At 38.9% G+C, this 21698-nt stretch overlaps 1 protein-coding gene across 1 annotated transcript; it reads left to right on the plus strand.

Annotated features, from left to right (window-relative positions):
- The first annotated feature begins 1149 nt into the window (after window positions 1-1149).
- Window positions 1150-20522, plus strand: nudt14 (nudix (nucleoside diphosphate linked moiety X)-type motif 14). Its single transcript, XM_084952221.1, has 5 exons — window positions 1150-1325; window positions 10644-10687; window positions 16417-16481; window positions 16965-17256; window positions 19619-20522. The coding sequence occupies exons 1-5, from the start codon at window positions 1245-1247 to the stop codon at window positions 19866-19868; spliced, it is 732 nt and encodes a 243-aa protein (XP_084808347.1). The 5' UTR covers window positions 1150-1244; the 3' UTR covers window positions 19869-20522.
- Window positions 20523-21698: the final 1176 nt, after the last annotated feature.

Below are 21698 nucleotides of genomic sequence, written 5' to 3' on the forward strand. Positions count from 1 at the left end.
TTTATTTACAGCAATAAATTGGTGTCTGTGTTACGATAATAGCACTCGGTCTCTTGTGATCTTTCACAGGATAAAGTAACTTTTATTTGTATGGCCCAATATCACAAGGCACAAGGCCTCAAGAGACTTTACAGAAATCTTTGCAGCATACAATACCCTCTGTGTTCACAGTCTTGATTTAGATAAGGAAAAATCCCCCAAGTAGCAAAAGAAAGAGAAAGGAAAAAAGTGTGTACAGTTGATGGACAGACATAAACAGTACTGTAATAGTTTGTCTTCCAGACACATATCGGCTACACTTGCCTGTCTTAGAACATCTGCCAATCAAAGTGGGCTCAAATCCATGACTGAGTAATGAAAAAAGGAAAATTCACCCAGCACAGAGGAAAACTATCCACACATATCAAAAGGCTGTTAACTTAACGCTGTTAACCTTGGGTTCTGTGCTGAATTGACCCAAGTGGTATTATTAGGTGGGATAAACAGTCAATATAGGGTAGAACCTCATGTGGTTTTGACTGACTGGATTTAACATCCTGGATATGGTTGTCAGTGGTGATGTATGCATGGAGTTATAGAATGTACAAGTCAGGGTTAGGAGAACGGAAGAGTTTTTTGAGGTTTTTGTTACAGTAGCCTTTTTTGCAACGCAGTCACCTTGTGAGAGCCAACCAGTCAGAGAATACAGATTTTTCCCTAGCAATCAGATGCTGTCAGAACAGTCTCTAGGCCTGCGTGAGTGAAGCCTTAGATGGTTTGACTGCTGTAGCTGGCTTTGAAAAGCTGACAACTGCAGGCTGTTGCATTTTCATTGGTTTCAGTCATCAGCCACCACGTTTCCCTTTGCACAAAGTACATTGTCTTGCCATCTAACAGGTATCAGAAGATAGCTACATCCTTTATCCTAGTATTATGGGCAGCACTGGTGAGTCACGTGGAATGTGTAGTGTGCAATATTGCATTGTCCTTGGCTCTTTAGGTTAATTTAGACTAATCATTTAAAGATAACTGGGGCTAAGATGATGCAACAAGATAAATCTGTTCTTTTCTTCATGTACATGTATTTATATTGTTATATAAATTAACGCCATTCATTTTACCCCCCCCCCCCCCCCTTTGTTGTTCCCTTACTGCCAAGTCTCATGTCCTTTCCCGGCTTCCGTAGGCATTCCTTCACTGTCAGTTAGTGTGCGGGTGACAGACAACAGCGGTGAGCCTCCAAATCTAAGCTCCAAGTGTAAACTATGGAAGAGATTAACAACATTGAAGTGGTTCCGTGCACAGAGTCTGACTATCTAAAGCCGTTCAGGGTGCACTATAGCCAGGTGAGTTATTATTGAGTAATAACGGCTAGTAGATGCTGTTGGATGATGTAGGCTAACCCAACCCCCCCCCCCACCCACCCCCATTCATTTTTTTAGCATAACATGAAGGCTAAGCCGACCTTAAACACAATCACTGACAGCAAAAATTGGCATTACATGCACCACGACGACAAAAAGAGGTCTGTATTTGGTCTGGTTTGAAACGCAGTTACCTCTGTGTTTTACGAGACAGCTAAGCTAACAGGCAGCTATGAGCTACCATGCTAACGGTAGCCTGCTGCTACTGCAGAGGGTTTTTTTCATGGTTTAACAGAGGCACATGCTTTATATTAGAGCGAGGAGATGTAGATGGCTCGAGTTGGTCTTTTTAACGTGAAAAGAGAGGGGTTTTTTGCGCTATTTGCACTGTAAAGACAGGCGAGACTTGTTGATCTCAGCTGTCAAAGTGACCCAGTCTGGTGGGTCTAATAAGGTCGAAGGTTTTGAAAGTTCAGATGTGTAGAGAGCTAAGTTGCCCAGGCTTGTGTTTGAGCGACACTGAGTAGTTATGCCTGTTCATATCCTTTCGGGATTTAAAGTGTCATACGTGTGTTTGTGTTTTATTGACCTGCAAAAATGTGCAGATCATGGACAGAACATAGTGCAGAGAAACATGCACCTACCTCAGATCAGCATCACTCTTTTGCATTAAGTTTCAATTAAGAAAATATAACTATAAGTCTTTTTGTTAGTATCAATCTCATGCTCCTGTCTTAAATATAAACCATAGTAGATGTGCCTTTATATTCAAACGCTTTAGTTTAATAAGTCTTACCCAGTCATTTTGAGTACCTATATTTGGTTTTTCAGTTATCAAGCAATTTGAGTCAGCATTATTAAGAGATGCAGAGAGGAAAGGTTGAGATTGTTTGGAGGTGTGCAGAGGAGGGATAGTGAGGATATATTGAACAAAGGATGTTGAATATGGAGCTACCAGGTAAGAGGAAAAGAGGAAGACCATCGATATAGTGGAGGAGGACACGCAGAGGGTTGGTGTACCAGGAGAAGATACTAAAGGTAGGGTGAGATGGGGGGCAGATGGTCTGCTGTAGTGGTACCTAATAGGAGCACTCGAAAGAAGAAGAGAAAGAAGATTGGACTGTTACTGACCATGCCCAATAAGTTTCCTTAGTGAGGATGAATAGTAAATAAGTCAGTATATTTTTTGCTATTGTGATTACTAATTCTGCTTGTAGGTATTTTTACGGACTCTCTTAGTGGCTCATCATCAATTTTAGGTGTGGAAAAAAATAAGCCTACTGAACCTTTTTAGAAGCACTGCAGTTTTTACTTTCACTGCACCTGAACACATGGGAAAAAACAGGAGAAAAAAAGTATTTGCAAAAGGAAAGCTACTCCTCTGAGTTTGATTGTTTTGAGAGATGTAGCGTACACTGATGAAATGAACTGATAAGCTTGTGAACTGGTTTTGATTCCCATCCCCAATAAAATTTGGTTTCTTTGTCAGTGCCATAATGATATTCACTATTTCTTCCTATCAGTTACAAATTATTCATTCAGTCATTCATTTAGTCACGCTGTGACTCAGATCATAGTGCCACAGTTATCTCACATTTTTCTGAATATGAATGCAATGCAGTTCAGTGAGGTTGAAATAGCGAGTGCTGATCTCCAAGTCACCTAAAAGAGGGGAAAAATGTGGGTGTTTATGCTCATGTTGATGGGATTCATTTTTTCTAACTAGACTTTGCTAGTTAGAAATTCAGGTGTAAATATGACTTAATCGCTTCAAACATGTCCTTGCTTTTCCAGCGCTTCTTGTGCAGAGTCAATTGTCTTGTAGGTCGATAATATTTATTATCCAAGGACATAGGTGTCTCAGGGGCTTGCGGGTGCAGTTTTAGTCACTATTCATCCATCCATGCCAGCATCTATCTATGATCTATCCACCTTTAGCTTTTACCTTTATCCACCTTATCCAGGTGGTGGTAAAATAATTTAGGCAGTGCTGATTATCTCTGACCAAAATCTGATATTCATTCTCATCGTTTATCTCACTGCACTGCTTTATATATGCATCTTAAATATTAGAAGGTTTGGGCTTCCTAAAGTGTCCCCGCCAATGAACTTTGATTGACTTTTTTTAGGTTAGCCATTAATAATTTACTATAAAAATTGTCCTCCTACTAAAAGCAAAGTGTGATGACTGTGTCCCGATGGTCTCCTTGCAAAGTGAGAAGTGCTTCCTTACCCAAACACGGGCGGCAGTCCAGGATGAATTTATTTTTAGGTTTCAAAATATTTGTGCAGTTTCTCTGTTGCTGGGCTATGGATACATCTCCTGGTTGTGTAAAACCTGGATAGTGACTGTGGTGCTGAACTCATTCTTAAAACTTAGGAGCTGCTGCGTTACTTACACAGTAGATTATAAGAGCATGTTAATGACATCTGTTTCATGTAATTAGTACATGCCAAAAAAGACTCTTTTGTATATTTTGTTTTGGAAACAAATGAGAAAAAAGGGCTTTTAATTGGTACTTGCAGTGACAAATTGTGGTTTACATGTATGGAAGCTTCTTTTTTGTATTGTTGTTTTCAGTGTAATCCAAAAACTCAAGTACCATGGTACTCTTTTTGGGAGTTTGTCCCATTTGGGGTACACACCTGTGACAGCAGAGGGGGAAGGTTAAGCCTGTCAAGAGGATGGTGGAACGGCTAAAGACAGCAGATGGACAACAAAAGAGATGACGGGTGGACCCTCTGTGTTTCTCTCTCTGTCCTGCCTTCTCTTTCATTCTCATCATTTCTGCCTTGCACCTCAGGAGGGGCTGTTCAGAGACTCCCCACAAAGGCTTTTCAATCATGCCGAGGGAGCATCTCTCCCACAATCCTTTTATGTTCATCTGTACATCTTCAGCTTTTGCTATTGGCCATTAACAGAAATCTACTCACACTCACAGCAACACACTCCATATGTACATAATGTCACGCATAAGAGGCGCTCTGCATCATTAGTGTTTATTGGTGTTTTGTGTCGCTGCTCTCGCCTCCTTCTCCAAAGCAGGTGATTGTGCTCTGTTGACTCTGGGAAACCCCTCTTATCTTTGTCGCCTCGTGCTGACAGCGAATCACGAGTTGGTGCTTAGAGCGAGATAATTACCTTCTATTTATTCATTATAATGATTTGAATTATTCATCTAGAATTATGTACCTTGTGCGTCTTTCAGCCAGTGAATGAATATGAGATCTTTATGATCTTGAAGCGCACATTTTCTTACGTGAATGGTTATTTATCTGCTTGTGCTTGAATCACAGCAGTTAACTGATTACCATAGTGATTATCTGCTTATAAATAAGGGCACAGTTCCAGGAGGATATAATTATTAAAATTATTTGTTCACAACACAATAACAACATGGGTTATCACAGTTTAAACAGTCTAGATTTAATGAATAACGGTTCCATCAATTGTAATTATTTCAAATTTGATTTTACAGGTTTGCCATGAGATAAATGCGTTAAAGTATTTGATTTCTTCAATACTCTACGAAACTTTTCTTTCACTGAAAACACTATGTCCATAACATAAACACTATGTTATGTTCATTTAGACTCAATTTAGGCTAATGATGACAGAAGATAGAAAGTTGGTGCACTATGGTCAGTTTAGTTAATCCAGAGAAAGCATCTAGTTTTTGTTCCCCTGTGAATAAGTTCCAGAAACTAACTAAAATCCACCAGAGTTGTCAAAAAAAAAAAATACATCAATACTGAAATATTAATCAGTACTAAAAATGTTACTATTGGATACTCAGTTGCAACAGTATTGATACCAACGGTGCTGTCTTGCCTCCTGCAGTTGGCATACAATTTCAAACAGTAGTGCTGGAGACAGACTGGCAGACAACCCTTCCTTCAGTAGCAGCTGAAGTAGTTGACATTCACAACACTTTATAAGGAATTTTGAGAGGTCAGTAAAGCTCCTGTTTCAAGAAGAATGACGTATTGTGCTTGCTTTATGGTACTACTTTTGTGTCTGGTGAGGCTTAGAGTTAGGAACACGGCGGTTGGGACTGCTTTAGCCTCCTGTCTGCTAAATCGTATCACTGACCTGGACTTCTCAACCATGTTCGTGGTGTTTGTACCTTTTGGAACATTTTTAATGGAAGTATCTAAATAAAATAATATGGCTTAGTGTGTGTATGGTACAGACCAGGCAGGAGGTTTGAAGTTCAGTTTGGTGAGGTTCATATTGATGGCACTGGTGTATACTGGCCTTGATTTGAGGTTTATATACTCTCTGTGGATTTCACTGGAGGACACAGTCAGTTTGTACTTGGAAACTGCGTCCTTGAGAAGAAACTGCACATGCTGGTTTTTTTCCCCCCTGCACGTGTAGATGCTTTTTGTCACTTTTAAAACACGGTTGACCATTGTAATGATAGTCCTGCTGCCTTTGTCGAGACATCAGGGTCAAACAGAGAGACTATAAATGAAACCAGGAAAAAAACTGGAGCGCGCATGATGAGACTCAAAGGGAGCTATTGTATTTGAGGATGGTAGTTAATTTTTTTTATTCTTGCTGCAGCTGTCTGCTTTATAGTCAGCATAGAAGGTGTGTGTGTGTGTGATGGTTATTAGACTTTAAGCACCTAAAAGATCAAGCCCATACATCCCTCCCTACAACAGCCATTCACGTACGAGCCTGTCATTTCGGATGGCCAAAGCCAGAGGGACCACATTAATTTCAAGGTCCTGTGTAGCCTGCTTCTGCTTGCCTTGCTCTCTCTCTTTCTCTGCCTGTGTCTCTCTCTTTCCCCCCGTGGGCTAATCTCTCTGTCGTAATCCGTGTCGGCCATGATTCTCCATCTCCCCTGGGCCATTCAAGCTGTCCCCGCCTCCCCTCTCTCAGCAAGTGGCCTGAGTAATGAGGGGAACCCCGCCATCTGTGAGTGGTGACAGGAGACTAAAGAGGGAATGTGTGTGCGCTGACACATTCATGCAGTGCAGTTTTACCTTATGTAGTAGGTCACTGCTGGAAGATAAATGTGTTGTATCTACAGTGTTTTTAACAGTAATCATGGCCAATTAATGGTGATGTACTGTAAACAAACCATATTCAAGGTGTTTGCTAGTCTCTTTGTGGTGCTGTCTGAAATTGCTGACAACATTAAGGTATTTCTTTAATCTTGAAATTCAGATGACTTTTTGTTCTGTTTTGCTTTTTTAAATAGAAAGACCTTCTTGGATGTTATTTTTATCCTCACTGTTTCATAACCTTGAGTTTGTGTTGTTACCAGAAATGTCTGTATAGTAGTTGCAGTTTACTCTGAACTGATGGTGCACCTTTCCTGCACATTTCTTCTGCACTGAGCAAATTCAGAAGCTTGCTTAAATCAGCCTTTAGATGCATTATTGACCACCTAAGCATTTTTGACTCCTTTTAGCATTTGTTCCAAGAGATCTGAAGGTTTTCTTCTGAAGGTTCAGTCTCTGTCTTAAAATCTTGCTCAGATTCTTCCTGTTTTGTGTTTCTGTACCGGGAGGTTGACCAGGTTGTTCTGGGGGTTCTCGAGATTATTCAGCTGCCTTCACACAGAGTCTCTGGTCCTGTGATAGGTCTTGTTTTTGTACTTGGCTGTAGGGCCACTTTAACCATAACCTGCAGTAGCTGGAGGACTGGATTATAAAATGCCATTTTATCTCAAAGTTTAGCTCTATTGTATATTTTAATGTTTCTGCTGTACAGCAATGCAATGTATAGCCTCAGTTTGACAAAGGCTCAGTTCTGAACAACATGGATGGGTTTAGGGGCAGGACAGCCCTAGTGCATGCATTTGTAACCATTTACTTATGCAAATACCCTGCAATTTCCATGTAATACGTTCAGTGATGGCAAAAATACTCAGCCTCAGCAGAGCATTTTCCAGAGCCAAGCATTTTTATAAAGCAACAAGCCACGAGACGTGCATCCCTACCTCAGTCATGACAAAATGATTTATCACACACTCCATCACCATACCAGCTTTGCTTTCATAAGGAGAAGTGAAAGGGCTTGGTTTCATATAGGAATGATGGCATGTAAAACACATATACTAATTTCTAACATGGAAGGATTTTGTGAGTAATTACACCCGCAGCATGTCTGCAGTGTTTTAATCACATAATATCGGGCCTTTAATAATGGCTGAACATGAGATTATGTATGACTCTCATTGTTCTATCTTTTTTTCTTTTTTTAGTTCAGTCAGTTAAAATGTATTGTTTGAATTTAATGGAGATCTGACAAAATAAATCTTCTTTTAATATTTTTTTTCACTGAAATTGGAGTAAAAATGTATTTTTATTTACAGCTGCAATTTTGGAATAATTTATACAATTACATGAAGTTTAAAATGTAAAAGCTTTTCATTGTCAATTAATTAAGAAAGGAAAAAAAAACATTTCAGAGGCTTCAGCCAATAAATAATTAGCATTTTTGAGTGACTTCATTGCAGTGACTTTTTCACTCTTTCATGATCTTTAGACAGGAATTCCTCTCTTATTTGACACAGAAAATGCCTTCAGTTAATCATTGAGTGTTGCTAACTCTGCTTTAGTATGCAGTAAAATTGCATATGTAAGTGGGCAGTCTTTTAATTGTGGAGCCAAATAAATGAACATAAATGTTTTATGCTTCCATTTCACACCAAATCAGGACAGTTAATGGTGCATGAACAGAATTATCCTGGCTTGGCTTCATGCTAAGGTCATGTGACTATGACCTCTTACATCATGCGCTGGATGCCGTGTTCTTGCAGTAGCTTGCATTTTGTTGATGTGCATTTTAGTTCCTTTGCTTAGACGCAGATTTACAGAGGGGATAGTAATGTAGTAACACAGCTATTGTACAGCGCAAATTATGATATTCACTTGTCTTCAAAATATTTATCAAGCAAAAGTAATCAACATAAGACAGAACTGTCTCCTAAAATGTGAGTTTTTTTTTGGTCTTGTAAATATCATAGTTTTGAGTCGTATTGCTATTTTGTTTGTTTGTTTTTTGGTGAAATCCGTATACCTCTTTATGATTAATTATACCTGGTTAGTTCCAGCAATCACTTGCCATTTGGTGAAGGAATATACGTTTTATCTCAAGGGATTTGTAGTTCCCAGAGAGTCACTGACCAGTTTGTAGGATGGAGAGACTGGGATCTAAGGCATTGTTTTCATTCAGTCATCCATCTTTTTTCTTCCGCTTTATCCCATTTAGGGTCACAAGGAACACCCGGACAGGTCGCCATTTTATCACAGGGCTAACACAGACAGAGAACCACATGTGCTCACATTCATACCTATGGGCAATTTAGAATAACCAGTTAACCTAACCTCACTAACTGCATCTATTTGGAATATGGGAGGAAACCAGAGCACCCACAGAACATGCAAATTCTATACAGAAAGGCCCCGGCCATTTAGTTACTACGCTACAGATGAAACCCTGAATGAATGAATGAACTTTTAAAAAAAGAAATGAGTAACTGATAATAAGGGTGCTAAATAAAGCCTCTTCCTTCCTTCCAAGCTTGCCGTTCTCATTTCTTTCTTCTTTTTTGGGGGGCCTGATTTTGTTTGTGGAACATGCTTTGAAAGGAAATTAACTTCCACACAATCAAGTAGTTGTGATTAAACTTTTCCCTTTCAGATAGAAATCTTTAAATTCCATATTGCAGCTTTAACCACAAATCATGTTGCTACAACAGTAGTTATGTTGTCTGATTGAATCAGTGAAATTAGCTGTACCACCTCCCTTTTTCTTGGGTGGTACTGAAAACAGCTCACTAACACACCGTGTGTTGTAGCTGGGATAAGCCTGTTCTAGTAAAACTGTCATCCCTGCGTTTGAAAGAGCTCGTAGGTGGAGAGGAGGTGCAGCCTAAATTTGAATCAAGGCCATATTTCTTCAGGCATAGAAAATGTAGGCCAACTTTACCATATTTAAACAGCACTGGATGCAGAGATAGGAATATGCTAGGTTAATGTGGTTATTTCACACAGGGAGAGCTTGTGGATGGTACATGAACCAATTATTTAAATGACAAGTAAGAAGTCAACCTTTGGCAGCAATGATGGCCTCAGGTCTTCTTGGTAATGATCCTATAAGCTTGGCACACCTTTTCTTTGGAAGTTCCTCCTGCTTTTTCAGCTGTTTCCGGAAAACAGACGAAAAAACGCTGTTTTCCATTACTCATGTAATTATAGCTTTGATGAATGTTGTTTTCATCTGCCCGACTTATTCTTCAGTGCCACTGTATTGGCTGAGTAAATGCTGGAAATAGACAAACATTTTGGTATTATTTCACCTTGAGTATTGTAACATTAGGTCATGCTAGCTTTACACTGGCCTTGCTGTATGTAGAAAGCAGGTTGACCTTGAGCCTTATCCTGATATTTTGACCCAGGTGATTTATCCATGTAGCTAAATGTAGCTTTAGGAATTCAGTTGATTGAAGCAATGACATGTATTGGCTAATACATGCTAAAAGAAGTGGACATGCCAGTTTTTATATTTTCAAAAAGCAGCAAAGCTTAGAGCATGTAGCTTTCCATTGAACAAATTTGGCTTTATACATTTCGGAACAAACTCCTAAAACCTTTTCCAGCCATTTTTAATGAAAATAATGTAAAAGAAAGGAAACCAAACTTTCAGGATGTTAGCTCATCATTTTACAGATGAGAGTCACATGCCAGACAATGCATGTGTCACAAGCTATAAATTGAAGCCCTGTGATTTCTGGAATATTTTTGTCTGTCTTTTGTGTGGGTAACACACCTCCTTTGCAGCTTGATCATAATTATACAGATGGAAATTTACTGAAAGAGTGAAGCTGCATGTTATGCCAATGTGCTGATGTGTCCACAGGGCTTTCAAACACAACAACTTCTGTCACTTAAGTGTTTTATTGTTTAGTTGTCGGGAATCTCTCTCTGCAATTGCGAGGCAATTGCAAGGCATAAAAAGAAAACACGTTTTTCGTGGTGCTTTTCTTTTGCTTTGCATCTGCAGATGTTTTTATTGGGTGCGCTTTTTTCAATAAGACAACACTAATTGTGCAGCAAATATTCTTGTTAACCAAATGAGAGGGGATTTGATATCTTGTCATGCAAATCATATGAAATAAAACAGGTTATAATACACTGATTGCAAACTGTAGGCACTCTTTATCTTTTTAAACACTTTGATTGACGCAGCTGGAACCCAGCAGTGTTTGAGAATTACTATGAGATCATACTTTTTTTTTATTTATGGTGTTTTATTGTCATCTTATTTCTACGCAGAATGGCACAAAGAAATCGTGGGACTTCATGCGGACCCATGACAGGTAAAAAACACTTTCAATTTACTTTTACTGCTCCTGTCCTTTACTTGCATGTATATTTACTCAATACATCTTATTGGCAAACTAAATGGCTAATAAATAATACCAGACTACACAGAAGAGGTAAGAAAACATTAATGTAGCCTGAAATGAGACCTTGACACACAGCATTGTTATTGTTGAGAAACTGTATAACATGCATGTTTATGTCAGGAGAGATTATTCAATCTCGAGAGCTTGTTTTAAACATAAAGCCGTGCTCAGAAGTTTTCTCATTATTGGCAGTTTTTTTCCATTTGTCGATAATGGCTCTCACTGTGGTTTGCTTGAGTCCCAAAGCCTTAAAAATGGCTTTTTAATCCTTTCCAGACTGATAGATGTCAATGACTTTGTTTCTTACTGGTTCTCAGGTGTCTTTAGATCATGACAAGATTTGTTGCTTTATAAGAATTCATAATTTCACAAGTCGGAGCAATAACATTTTTAACGTCACTGGGATAGACTCAGTTTTGGGATTCCATTTCCGAAGTTTAATGTTAGATTGCTTTATTCATTCCAAAACCTGTTTTGATGTGTGTTTAGCATCATTCCAGTTGTGTGCAAGTTTCAGTTGTCTAACTGTTGAGTAAAGCTTTAAGAATTTGGAGGTAGTTCTCGTTTTTGATTATTCCATCCACTTATGCAGTGTACCAGTACTACAGGCAGTAAAACAACCTCAGAGCAAGATGCTACCACCACCATGCTTGGCAGTCGGTCCAGTGTACTTAAGTTTAAAAGCCTTTAGTCTTCCACACATACCTCTTGTCATTCTGGCTATGTAAAATGGCAGTTTCCAGACCATGGTAGGCTTAAGCCTTATTGGTTCCTAGATTGCTCCTGAACATCCAAACCAATTTCCTCTCATCTGACTTCTCTGGTATTTTTACACCACAATGATCTGGTTTCTCTTAAAAATGCATTGTATTTGGAGGATCGTCAACCTTAACACACCTTGTTTTGAAGAAAGCAGTGCCATGCAATTATACAGGGAAAGTGGCAATAAATGTCTGAACTTTAGTGGGGCTCTGTAAGAGAAATATCACACATTTGCGTCAAAGCCGTAATTCCAACTCTCAGTCTGCCATAATGCCCTGAGGTAAGTCTCGGGTTATTTCAGCCCCATTTTGTTCTACTAATGACCCCAAAGACAAGTTCTTTTGAAAAATAGTGCCACAGAGGGAAGAAGCAGTAAACCCAAACCTGCATTTCTCTACCCCATGTGGATATTGCGAAACGGGTTATTCCCCGTGGGGCATGTATCAAATAGACCCTGGATTGTTTTGCATTTTTGTGCAAGTGTGCATAGCATTTTCTTCTCAGCAGGATGTTGTCTTTCAGAAGAACTAGTCAAAGATTTGAAAGACAGATTTTTTTTTTATCAAAGGCAACATTAGACTAGAAGAGACTGTAGTCAGAATGGTATGAGATACGTTATTGAATACATTTTTTTCAGCTTGTTTCTTATGAAGATGAGTTTGTGGCGACGTGCACAGTTATTCATCTGCTTCATAAGCATGCACATTTACCAAGATTTGCGGTTATTTGATAAGTGGCCTCCTGGGGAAATTACAGTAGTTAATAGAAATTTAATTTACCAAGATTATTAAAAGGTCTTTACCTGACAGTACTGCATAAATAAATACAATTAAACTGTAAGGTTAACTGATAACCTGGGTTTTCATGATATTTCATGATGTTTCAGGGTGTATGTGGTTCACAGTCTTTCCTTTTAGCTTCTTCTAAAGGATCCCAAGGGTTTTCCCTCACTATGTGGATTATCCACCTATTCACATGTATTCCACATGTTATGGATTCATCTTCTTGTTGGACAGGCCTCACCTCTTAAGGCCTGTCAATATTTAAATATTGTGACGGTTGGTTGCTACTGGACATTCCAGGCTCTATTTGCCTTGTTAAACCTTTAATGTATTTGCCACCCATGTGGTTTTCAATCGACTGCTGCATATCCTTTGCTCTCATTGGTAGTCACTTCGATTGCTCTAAGATGGGAAAAATTTACCTTTGTACCTGCCCATATCGTTTTGCCCGGGGGTTATTTCTCCCGTTGTCGCTTGAAATTGCTCAATGTAATTGATATTCTATGGGCTCTGATTGCCACACAACTGCTAATAGATCCGTGTGTGGATATTGCCTTAGATATAGTACTTAACTCTGCACAAGGGGAACAATTTACTCTCGGTGTAAATACGACAGTTGACTGTAAAATGTTCAGTGGCTTTTGACTTAGAGGTGCAGATCCTCAATCCAGGAGCCAAAGATTCTGGAAGTACATGCTTCATTAGCTGCCACTTATCTAGAGAAAGTGCTTACTTTGTTTGCACAAGCAGGGTTTGACCTGAAAACTACAAAAACACATGAAACTGAATTGCTCTTCCATGGGACACATTCAGACACAACAGCGCAAATTACTTTATAGGTGAGTCATGGATGACAATAAACTCTGCAACATTTTTAACAGAATTAGCAATACCACTAGGGTAATAAAGTATCTGAAGAGTATATAGTTTTACCTCTTTAACTTATTTAAGAAACTGTTATTTCTATAGAGCTTGGAGAGCGTTAAAACTTTACAAAGCTAACTGAAGTTTGCATATTGCCTTCTGAGAAAAGCTACCTGACTGTAAAATCACACTTGACTGCGTGGAAATGGTTTTCCAAACAAGACAAACATAAAAACTACACTCTAAACTATAATTTAGATCATTCATACTTATGGGACATCAGCTTCATGTCCTTCTTTGCCTGATAGGATGTCCTGTTTTTATATATGTGTATTAAGATGCTTGCTGATAAACCTTTGGAAATAGGAGGTTTCTCATTGCAGAGGTGCCATTCTTATTGGTTTGTAGTCCTTGTTTATAACAGAAAGCTTCACATAATGAGTCTGAGAATAAAAGACGCCCAGAGGCAACAGAAAAGCAAAGATAAAAATAAAATTATTACTGTGTTAAACCCTTGTTTGTTGTTTGTTCTAATGCATTTTAGCTTGCTGTAAGTTTTATTAGTTCGTAATGTGGCTCTGTTTATTTAACATTTAAAAAATGTAATATTACGACACTTGACTCATTTAAACCAAAGCTGGTAAATTAAAGAAGGGATGTGGTTATGTCCTTGGCTCCGATCTGACAGCAGAAGATGGATTGTGTAGCCTTTAACCCATTTTTTTTTTCTAGTGGGAATTGGGCCAAATAATAATATCCTTAAACCATAAGCTTTCTACCAGTAGTCACCTTAGTCCTGCGTCTCATACGTCTGCCTTAACCCAGATTTCCCGCTGTTCAGCCAGATGCCCCAGAGAGAAAGCTTAACCGTGCATGAAAAGTCCTGAGTGTCTGTTTAGCCTGCTTCTTGGTTTAACTGTTAGAGCTCCTTTTTTTCACCAGGAAGCAGTAGAAGAGCAGTAATGGTGTGTAACAGCACTATAAGACCATGACTTGCCACAAGGGACAGCTCCAATGCCTCAGGCCTGTGACCCACTTTTTGTCTACATCCTCCTCACTTGTGTCTTGTGAGGTGATATTGCCCTACAGTGCAGTCTTCTCGTGTATATCTGTAATCAGCTTCAGCAATATCAGTGTGAAAAAGAAGCTCTAGAAAGATGCAAGGGAGGAGGTGAAAATGGCTGTTCTGTGTTCTCAAGGTGAGAGCAAACAATGGAGTATGGTGAAAGGAGCTGAATAGATAAGTCGCAGAGTTTGCTCACTGGATTCAGATATGAATCAAAGGCTTTTTAATCAGTAACAGAAAGACAGTTGACCTTTTTCTGAAGCTGTTTTCAGGGCCACGAGATGGTATATTTTATGCAAATTTATAAGGATTTATAAGTTAACCCCACAGTTAATTCCAGCTTTGATTTTAACTTGTTATTGCTGGAAGTGCAAGTTCAATTCTGCAATTTTGAACACAAAAGTGTTTTGAAAAAGGACCCAACAAAGCAGCAAGCATGTTTGAATTTGTAAAAATGGCAGTTAATGGCTGTCATAGTTTACAGGCCTACTTGCTGCTACATTTATTACCTGGTGTAATCTCCTTTACCTTTTTTATTAACTTTAAGTATGCACAGTAGAGGTGTTTTTAATGACTTTTTAATCTGTGTGTGCTATGATCTGTGTTTGTACCAATAAAAGTGAGGTCTGTAGTTACTTTTCCTTTGATTTAATGCACACTGTAGGGACTAGACATTTGTTTTCACTGAAGGTTAAATGAGGTAGTGGATTCAATAAAATAAACTACAAAGGGAACGATCCCGTTTTTAAGAAGGATTAACCAGTCAGCTGACATTACACATGTTTGAAAAGGCAAAACTGAAAATCTAAAACGCAAACAGACATTAACCAAGTATCAGCACAGGAGCTGCAGCTAGGTGTTGTACCAGCAAACTCTTGGTTCCTTCTTTCCATGGGAAAGACAGGGCAGGGCTTCCTGCCGCCTCAGACGCATCCGCTTTCCCAACACAAACCCCAGGCCTCAAGTCGCCACAAACAGCAACAGTCAGACTCTCACACACATACACACAAACACACTCGAGCGGTGACCCACCTGTGCCTATAGAGCTCTTTGGGTGCCAGTGGCGAAGCATATCATGCTGACCTTCCTTCTATTTTATCTCCATATCCTGCTTGTTAAGAGTCATTGTGAATATCAGCAGTGAAGCAAGACTCTTATTTTAGAAAACTGTTCATTTTGGCAGACCATTTTATTTTTAGTGGCATGTTATTTTTAGGTCTTTGTAACAGGAAATGTCTAATACAAAGGTTAAGTCAGGGGTATGATGGTTCCGTTTGTTTGTAGGTTATGATTTTTGTTAAACACTGAGATGTGTGTCTCCCTGAATGGCACAGAACTACGTAACATTTTGTATATTTTCTTTTCCCCAACTTTCTTTTTAATGTTAGTAAGGGTGGATTTTCTTAACATGGGCGTCTCAGGCAGATGGCTTTTTTTTTTTTTTTTGCACAGAAGCCCCACACACCTGCTTTTCACATCTTCTATTTGTGAAGGGTAACCAATTGGACGAAGGTTTATTTAAATGGAGAGTCCCTGAAACAAGTCGTTTCAGACAGAGGATGAACTGAAGGACTAAGACCCAGTAGACGATTAACCAGGATTAATTATGAACTGCAGAATCAAGTAAAACTACTTTCAAGTGGATGAACATTGTAACGGAAACCAGACACAATGAAACACAAGTATGATTGTTTAGCCTCAGTTACACAGACATAGTGACGAGAAGCCCCCCCCCACAAGTAGCATCTTGCATTAAGTTTAAAGTCACGACATTGCTTGTGTCGTGCAACAGCTGTGATGTCACTATTTATGGTGGCTTTATACTGGTTTTTGAGAATGTGCCAGGTAAAGAAATTTGGTAGAGTAGTAGTTTTTACCAGGCGGTCTTTTGTTTTCAGAAAGTCTAAGTGTTGGTTGTCAACTGGCAAAAACCAGCGTTTTTGACCCGACGCTTGACCACCTTTATACATGAATCCAGGGTTCTTTGACTTGTGCATGTTTTAGACTGGTGATTCCATCACAAGGGATTTAAAAATTGGTTCACCACTGACTTATTGCTCTCTTGAACTTGACGTCACTGCACCAGTGATGGCAGGTAGAAAACATGTTCTTTGAGAATAACATTTGTTTAACTCTGCCTTTCTCCCACACCCCAATGTCTGCAGTGTATCTGTGCTGATCTTCAACACCACCTCACACTGTTTTGTCCTCGTCAAACAGTTCCGTCCAGGTAAGTTTTCTTTTTCTGTGTTCACAAAGTCGCACACCAAAAACACTGCAGTACAGTTTATTCAATTTCATTATGTTCACCAATCTAGATTAAGTTTGGTATACATCCTATGGACATCCTGTGCATACTTTTTATTCAAATGAATGGAAGCAACAATACAGACTCATAAATAGACTGCAGGAGGTCCCATTACAATGCAGCCTAGCCTCCTTTGTTAGTAGTCACCAGAGACTTTTCCACATTGGCGTTTATTAAATTCAAGGACACCTGGGCAGTGATTTATTTGTTTTGTCCGTTTGTTTTGCCATTTTTTTTAAGTATTTATCTGCAGTGCAAAATGAGATTTTATTTTAAACGTTGAGCTCACGATAGAATTTATCAGACAATAAATATTTAAAGATTGAAATGTAGCCATTGCAGTTAAAATTAGCTTTTTTTTTACCCGAGTGTATTGGCATTTTCTTCCATTTCTCCCACCATCAGCTGTATACATGTGTGAATGGGAAAAGGCCAAGACGCAGCCACCAAAGTCTGCTGAAAAAACCGAGGAGGGTGCTGCAGAAGCCGCGACGGAGTCTCAGGAGGGCCAGTCAGCCTCAGAAGGGGAGAGCTCTTCTCAGTGGCTGCCTGCCTCTGCGGGGGTCACCTATGAGCTCTGCGCTGGCCTGGTGGACAAACCTAACCTCTCTCTGGAGGAGATCGCCCGCCAGGAGGTGCTGGAAGAATGTGGCTACGATGTGCCAGCTTCCAAGCTGAAGAAGATTACTTCTTACAGGTTAGTTTTTTGGGTTTATTGTGCATAATTCCAAAATAATTTACAGCTGATGGTTAGTGTTAGGAGCACTCGGTCAAGGTCTTTTGTCAAGTGTCTATCAACTCAAATCACAGGAAAGTCTCAGTGCAATGTTTTTCATTATCTTATGTATCTTATCTACTTTAGTCACTCCCACTGGATTTCTTGTCCCTTAACAATTAATTTCCTATTGTCCTATTTTGTTATAATTTCCTTTAATTATACATTCTGAACTTCCTTGTGCAGCATTTACTGGGAAATAACCTACATTTGCAGTGTTTAAAACTTTTAAATGATATATACTGTAGATTATTGGAGCACACACACAAAAACTTGGAACTTGGAAAGGCTTTGGAAAGCTTTATGGATGGATTTTAAAAGGTGCCAGACTGAAAGTGCATATTAGTCAAATCATGTGTGCAATTTTCCTGTGTGATGATCTGCCAGTGAATAGCAAAACCAGTGCTCCCCTTATCCTGAGCACTGGGAGTAAAGTGAGTTCTCAAAATTCACTTGGAAAATAAAGTAAGAAGACATTTTTTTTTAAAGACTTAAATAACCAGGCAAATATTATAACTTTTTGCCATTTTACTCTTTCAACTAATAGGTACAGCCATTGAAAATGAGCTTAGTCTATAAAAGCTGTCATTGTTGGATTGGTATATGATTGTTTATTAACCTCATCTAAATGAACATTTTTCCACTTATTTTTTCACTAGCTGCGTGAACATGATAGGTTAGATTATATCCCAGCTGATATGTAGACAGGGCTAATATATCAGCCAATATTAGCTGACATATCTGTATCTGCTTTAACGGACAATAAATAAAAATGTAAAAACATAAAGACGAGAAAGGAGGAACACCCTTCACAGCCATGCTAGTGGTGTTGATGTTACATAGTTTATCCACCAGAGGGCACTCTACAACATTCCTGTTGGCAATACTTGTTTGGAAACGCAACAACTATCTCATCCGAGAGTTGGGCAGAGCGTAAACGATTAGTCCGTCACTGGTTATGACACTAAAACAAGATTATTTTTAAACTGCATTATCATAATATTTTAGACTCATAAATACACATAACCAATCCGTTTATGCTTCATGTGTTAAGGCTATATCGTATTTTTTTCAAATCACTAAATATCGGTATCGATATGGGTCTTAAAAATCATATATCAGTCTGGCTTTAAGTCGGATCATTCTTTGCTGTATATATGAATGTTTCTTGCTGTGATTTGGTGCTCTTTCACTAGTTTAGTCTGTAAAGGTGAAAAAAATGCCTGACAATTACTCTTACAGTGGTTTAATAGTGCATTAACACTGTTTGGCAGTAGCTCAGAAGAGCACCTACTGATCAGAAGGTTGGTGGTTTGATCCCTGATTGCTCCAGTCTGCATGCCCAAATATCTTTGGGCAGGATACCAACCCCAAGTTACTCCTCCAATTGATTCACAATCCAGTGGATGCACAATCTGATGCTTCCATTGGATTGTGAATGTGTGTGAATGTTAGAAAGGCATAGAAAAATTGCTCTTATGAATGGGTGAATGATGCATGTTGAATAAAGCGCTTTGAGTGGTCAAGTAGAGAGATTTATAAGAGCATTACTTAACAGTCTTTGTGACAGTGCAGGGTTTTTTGTATGGTTTGTTTGTTTGTTTGTTTGTTTTTTTTGGGGGGGGGGAGGGGTTGGGGGAAGTTCTGAAATTATAAACTAAAAGTGCACAATTTATATAAGTGACCTGGAAATAAGCATTAGGCAAGTCATCCATCTTTGTCAATGTATTATTAGCTGAGTAGAGCTTGAAGCGGCAGTGAAAAGACCCAGGAGACGAACAGTCCCACATTAGACAGCAGCAGCAGCTGGACAGCTTTGAGTGATGACTCTCATAAGGACGCTTTTGATATAACTTGCACACCACCTCCAGCTCTGTTGGTGTTGTCTACGACCATTGTTGTGTGTAGGCTGCTTCCATTATACAGACGGGGATCATCTTAACCCTCATAACACCTATGAGGGTGTTTCTGACAGAAGTACTCAGTATACTGAAGCTCTCTGCTAATAGCAGGCAACCTGAGGGCACTGTCGCCTGCGGCAGAGATTTAATATTTTATTGAAATGCTAAAGAATTTATTGTTTTTACACCATATGGGTTTGTTTTTTTTATTATAAAGAGTGAAAGACAGATTTACAGAATTCATATGTGACTTTGTTGAGTTCTTTGTTTTTGTCTCTAAGAGTGTTGTGTTGATACTGAAGCACCAGCACAAGACACTCAGCCCTGTTTAAAAATGAAAGAAGATGTCCTTTTAGATTTTTTATTTTTTGTCTCTCCTCCAGGTCGGGTGTAGGTGTAACCGGTGCCAAGCAGACCATGTTTTACGCTGAGGTGTCCGATGACAACTGCGTCAGCCCAGGTGGAGGTGAGCCAAAGGAGGGAGAGCTTATCGAGGTGGTCAAAGTCCCGCTGCACGAGGCCATGACGTTTGCCTACGACGAGCGTATACCCAAAACCATGGGCGTCATTTTTAGTTTCATCTGGTTCCATAATAACATGTCTCCTAAGTACAAGATCTCCACCAATGTGTAACTAGTATTAAAATAAGCCCTCTTTCTACAATTTATTCCAGATTAAATCAAACACTGGCCCAGCACACTCACTCCTCCCCTTAAGGCTCTTCATCCTGTATTGCCTTTTTGCTTATTGGTACATGATGAAGGGTGGGCCCCTTGTCTTGTTGCCAGCTGGTATCTTTAAGGTTTGTCCTATTAGCTTTTTTAAAAAGACAATTGTTTTATGTGGTCCTAGCGTTTTTCCTAAATACAAATATGCCATAGCTGGTTGTCACTGGCACTTTTTCTCTTCTTTTTATACGTAAATCATTCATTTACTGTGCCATTTGTTATCAGTGGCTGCATATCACAGATTTCATTTGCCTGCCCTTAATTAAAGGAATGCTCCACTGTTTTTTAAATTTTATTTTAATGTAGATATTAAATATTATCTACATGTTAGTGTTTTTAAAATCAAAATTTGGTCGAGAAAAAGGCCTTCAATGTTCTTTAAACTTGTATTCTCCATTGCTAGTTGCTTTAGTAAAGCGAATTAAAAGCTCCAGTATATATGATTTCATAATACTGTAACAATATTGTATTTTCTATTATTATGTGGAAATGCCTCAAAACCAGATTGGAGGCCACTGAAAACCACTGTTCGACTAAATTAAACCCAGTTTCAAAATTATTTGTGGTCAATGCACTGTATTTCCGTTTTCACACATTTTCGCACATGATGAGAAGGCTTGCAAGTGAAAACATTCCTCTTTCTCACCTCTGCTACATTAAACGCGGCTGTCAGTATTCATGATTAACCTCTAATGTGCCGCTGGTTACCTTCAGTTTGCCAGCATTTCCACTGAAATCTTGAAAGCATTTTTGCTTTCCTGAAAAAGTCTGACTGTGACAATGCAAAGCACATATACAGTAGCTACTTTTTGCACTGTTTATAATGTAAAGATAGATAGATAGATGAGGTTACAAAAAACAGTGGAGTATTCCTTTAATCCATGATCCAGTAATGCAAAAACTATACTAGTCAATCATGGGGCCTTGTAATGATTGGGGTATTCAGGGATGCCCCATTTAAGTTCTGAATCATAGCCTTCAAGCAATACTTACCTAAGTACTCCAGGCTGAACAATCGTAGTATCATTGAAATCAGCCCTTATCCTTTTCATCAAATTCTTCGTGAAGTCAAACTAGTTAACATTAGCAAACACTTACCTCTGCGCAGAGGGCCTCAGTTTAATTAACTCAATTGCGCTGAAGCACGATCCTGATTAAAAGCAGCCTATTTGTAGTTGGAGACACTTAAATCCACTTCTGGTGACATCTTCACACTGACGTGTTACAGGCGTTTTCAAGCCTGTAGCACATCAGTGGAGTCTCAGACAAACAATAGTTTGTTTCGTTTTTTATTTTGTATGTTTGTTTTTTAGAGTTTTGGAGGAACTCAAATGTATACTGTTGCGGACATGATGTCTTAAGGCAGTAGCCTCTATTTTTCTGATTTTTAGATTGTTTATTTTTTGCACACAACATCAAAGTTACATTATGAACCCATAAATCACATCAATATTAATTAGAAAAATGTTCAGAAAATGTAACCCATGTGAAAGTCTGATTTTTATAATAATTCATTTGCAAAACTCACATGCTGAAAACCATTAATGCACAAATCTGCTCTGTCTCTTATTGTATGCTTCTGTACACTACATGCAATTCACACTGAGTACCTGCTGTAAACATAACATTTATTAAAAGTTGATTGGAGAATGCTTTTCAGTTGTCACTTATAGGCCTAGAGACTAGTCACCGAACTGTGTATTCCCTGACCAGTTGGTGAGTGATTCCTCGATGT

The sequence above is a fragment of the Perissodus microlepis genome, chromosome 15, assembly GCF_051167445.1.
Source record: "Perissodus microlepis isolate ML-2025 ecotype Zambia chromosome 15, ASM5116744v1, whole genome shotgun sequence".
In the NCBI taxonomy this organism is placed as follows: Eukaryota; Metazoa; Chordata; class Actinopteri; order Cichliformes; family Cichlidae; genus Perissodus; species Perissodus microlepis.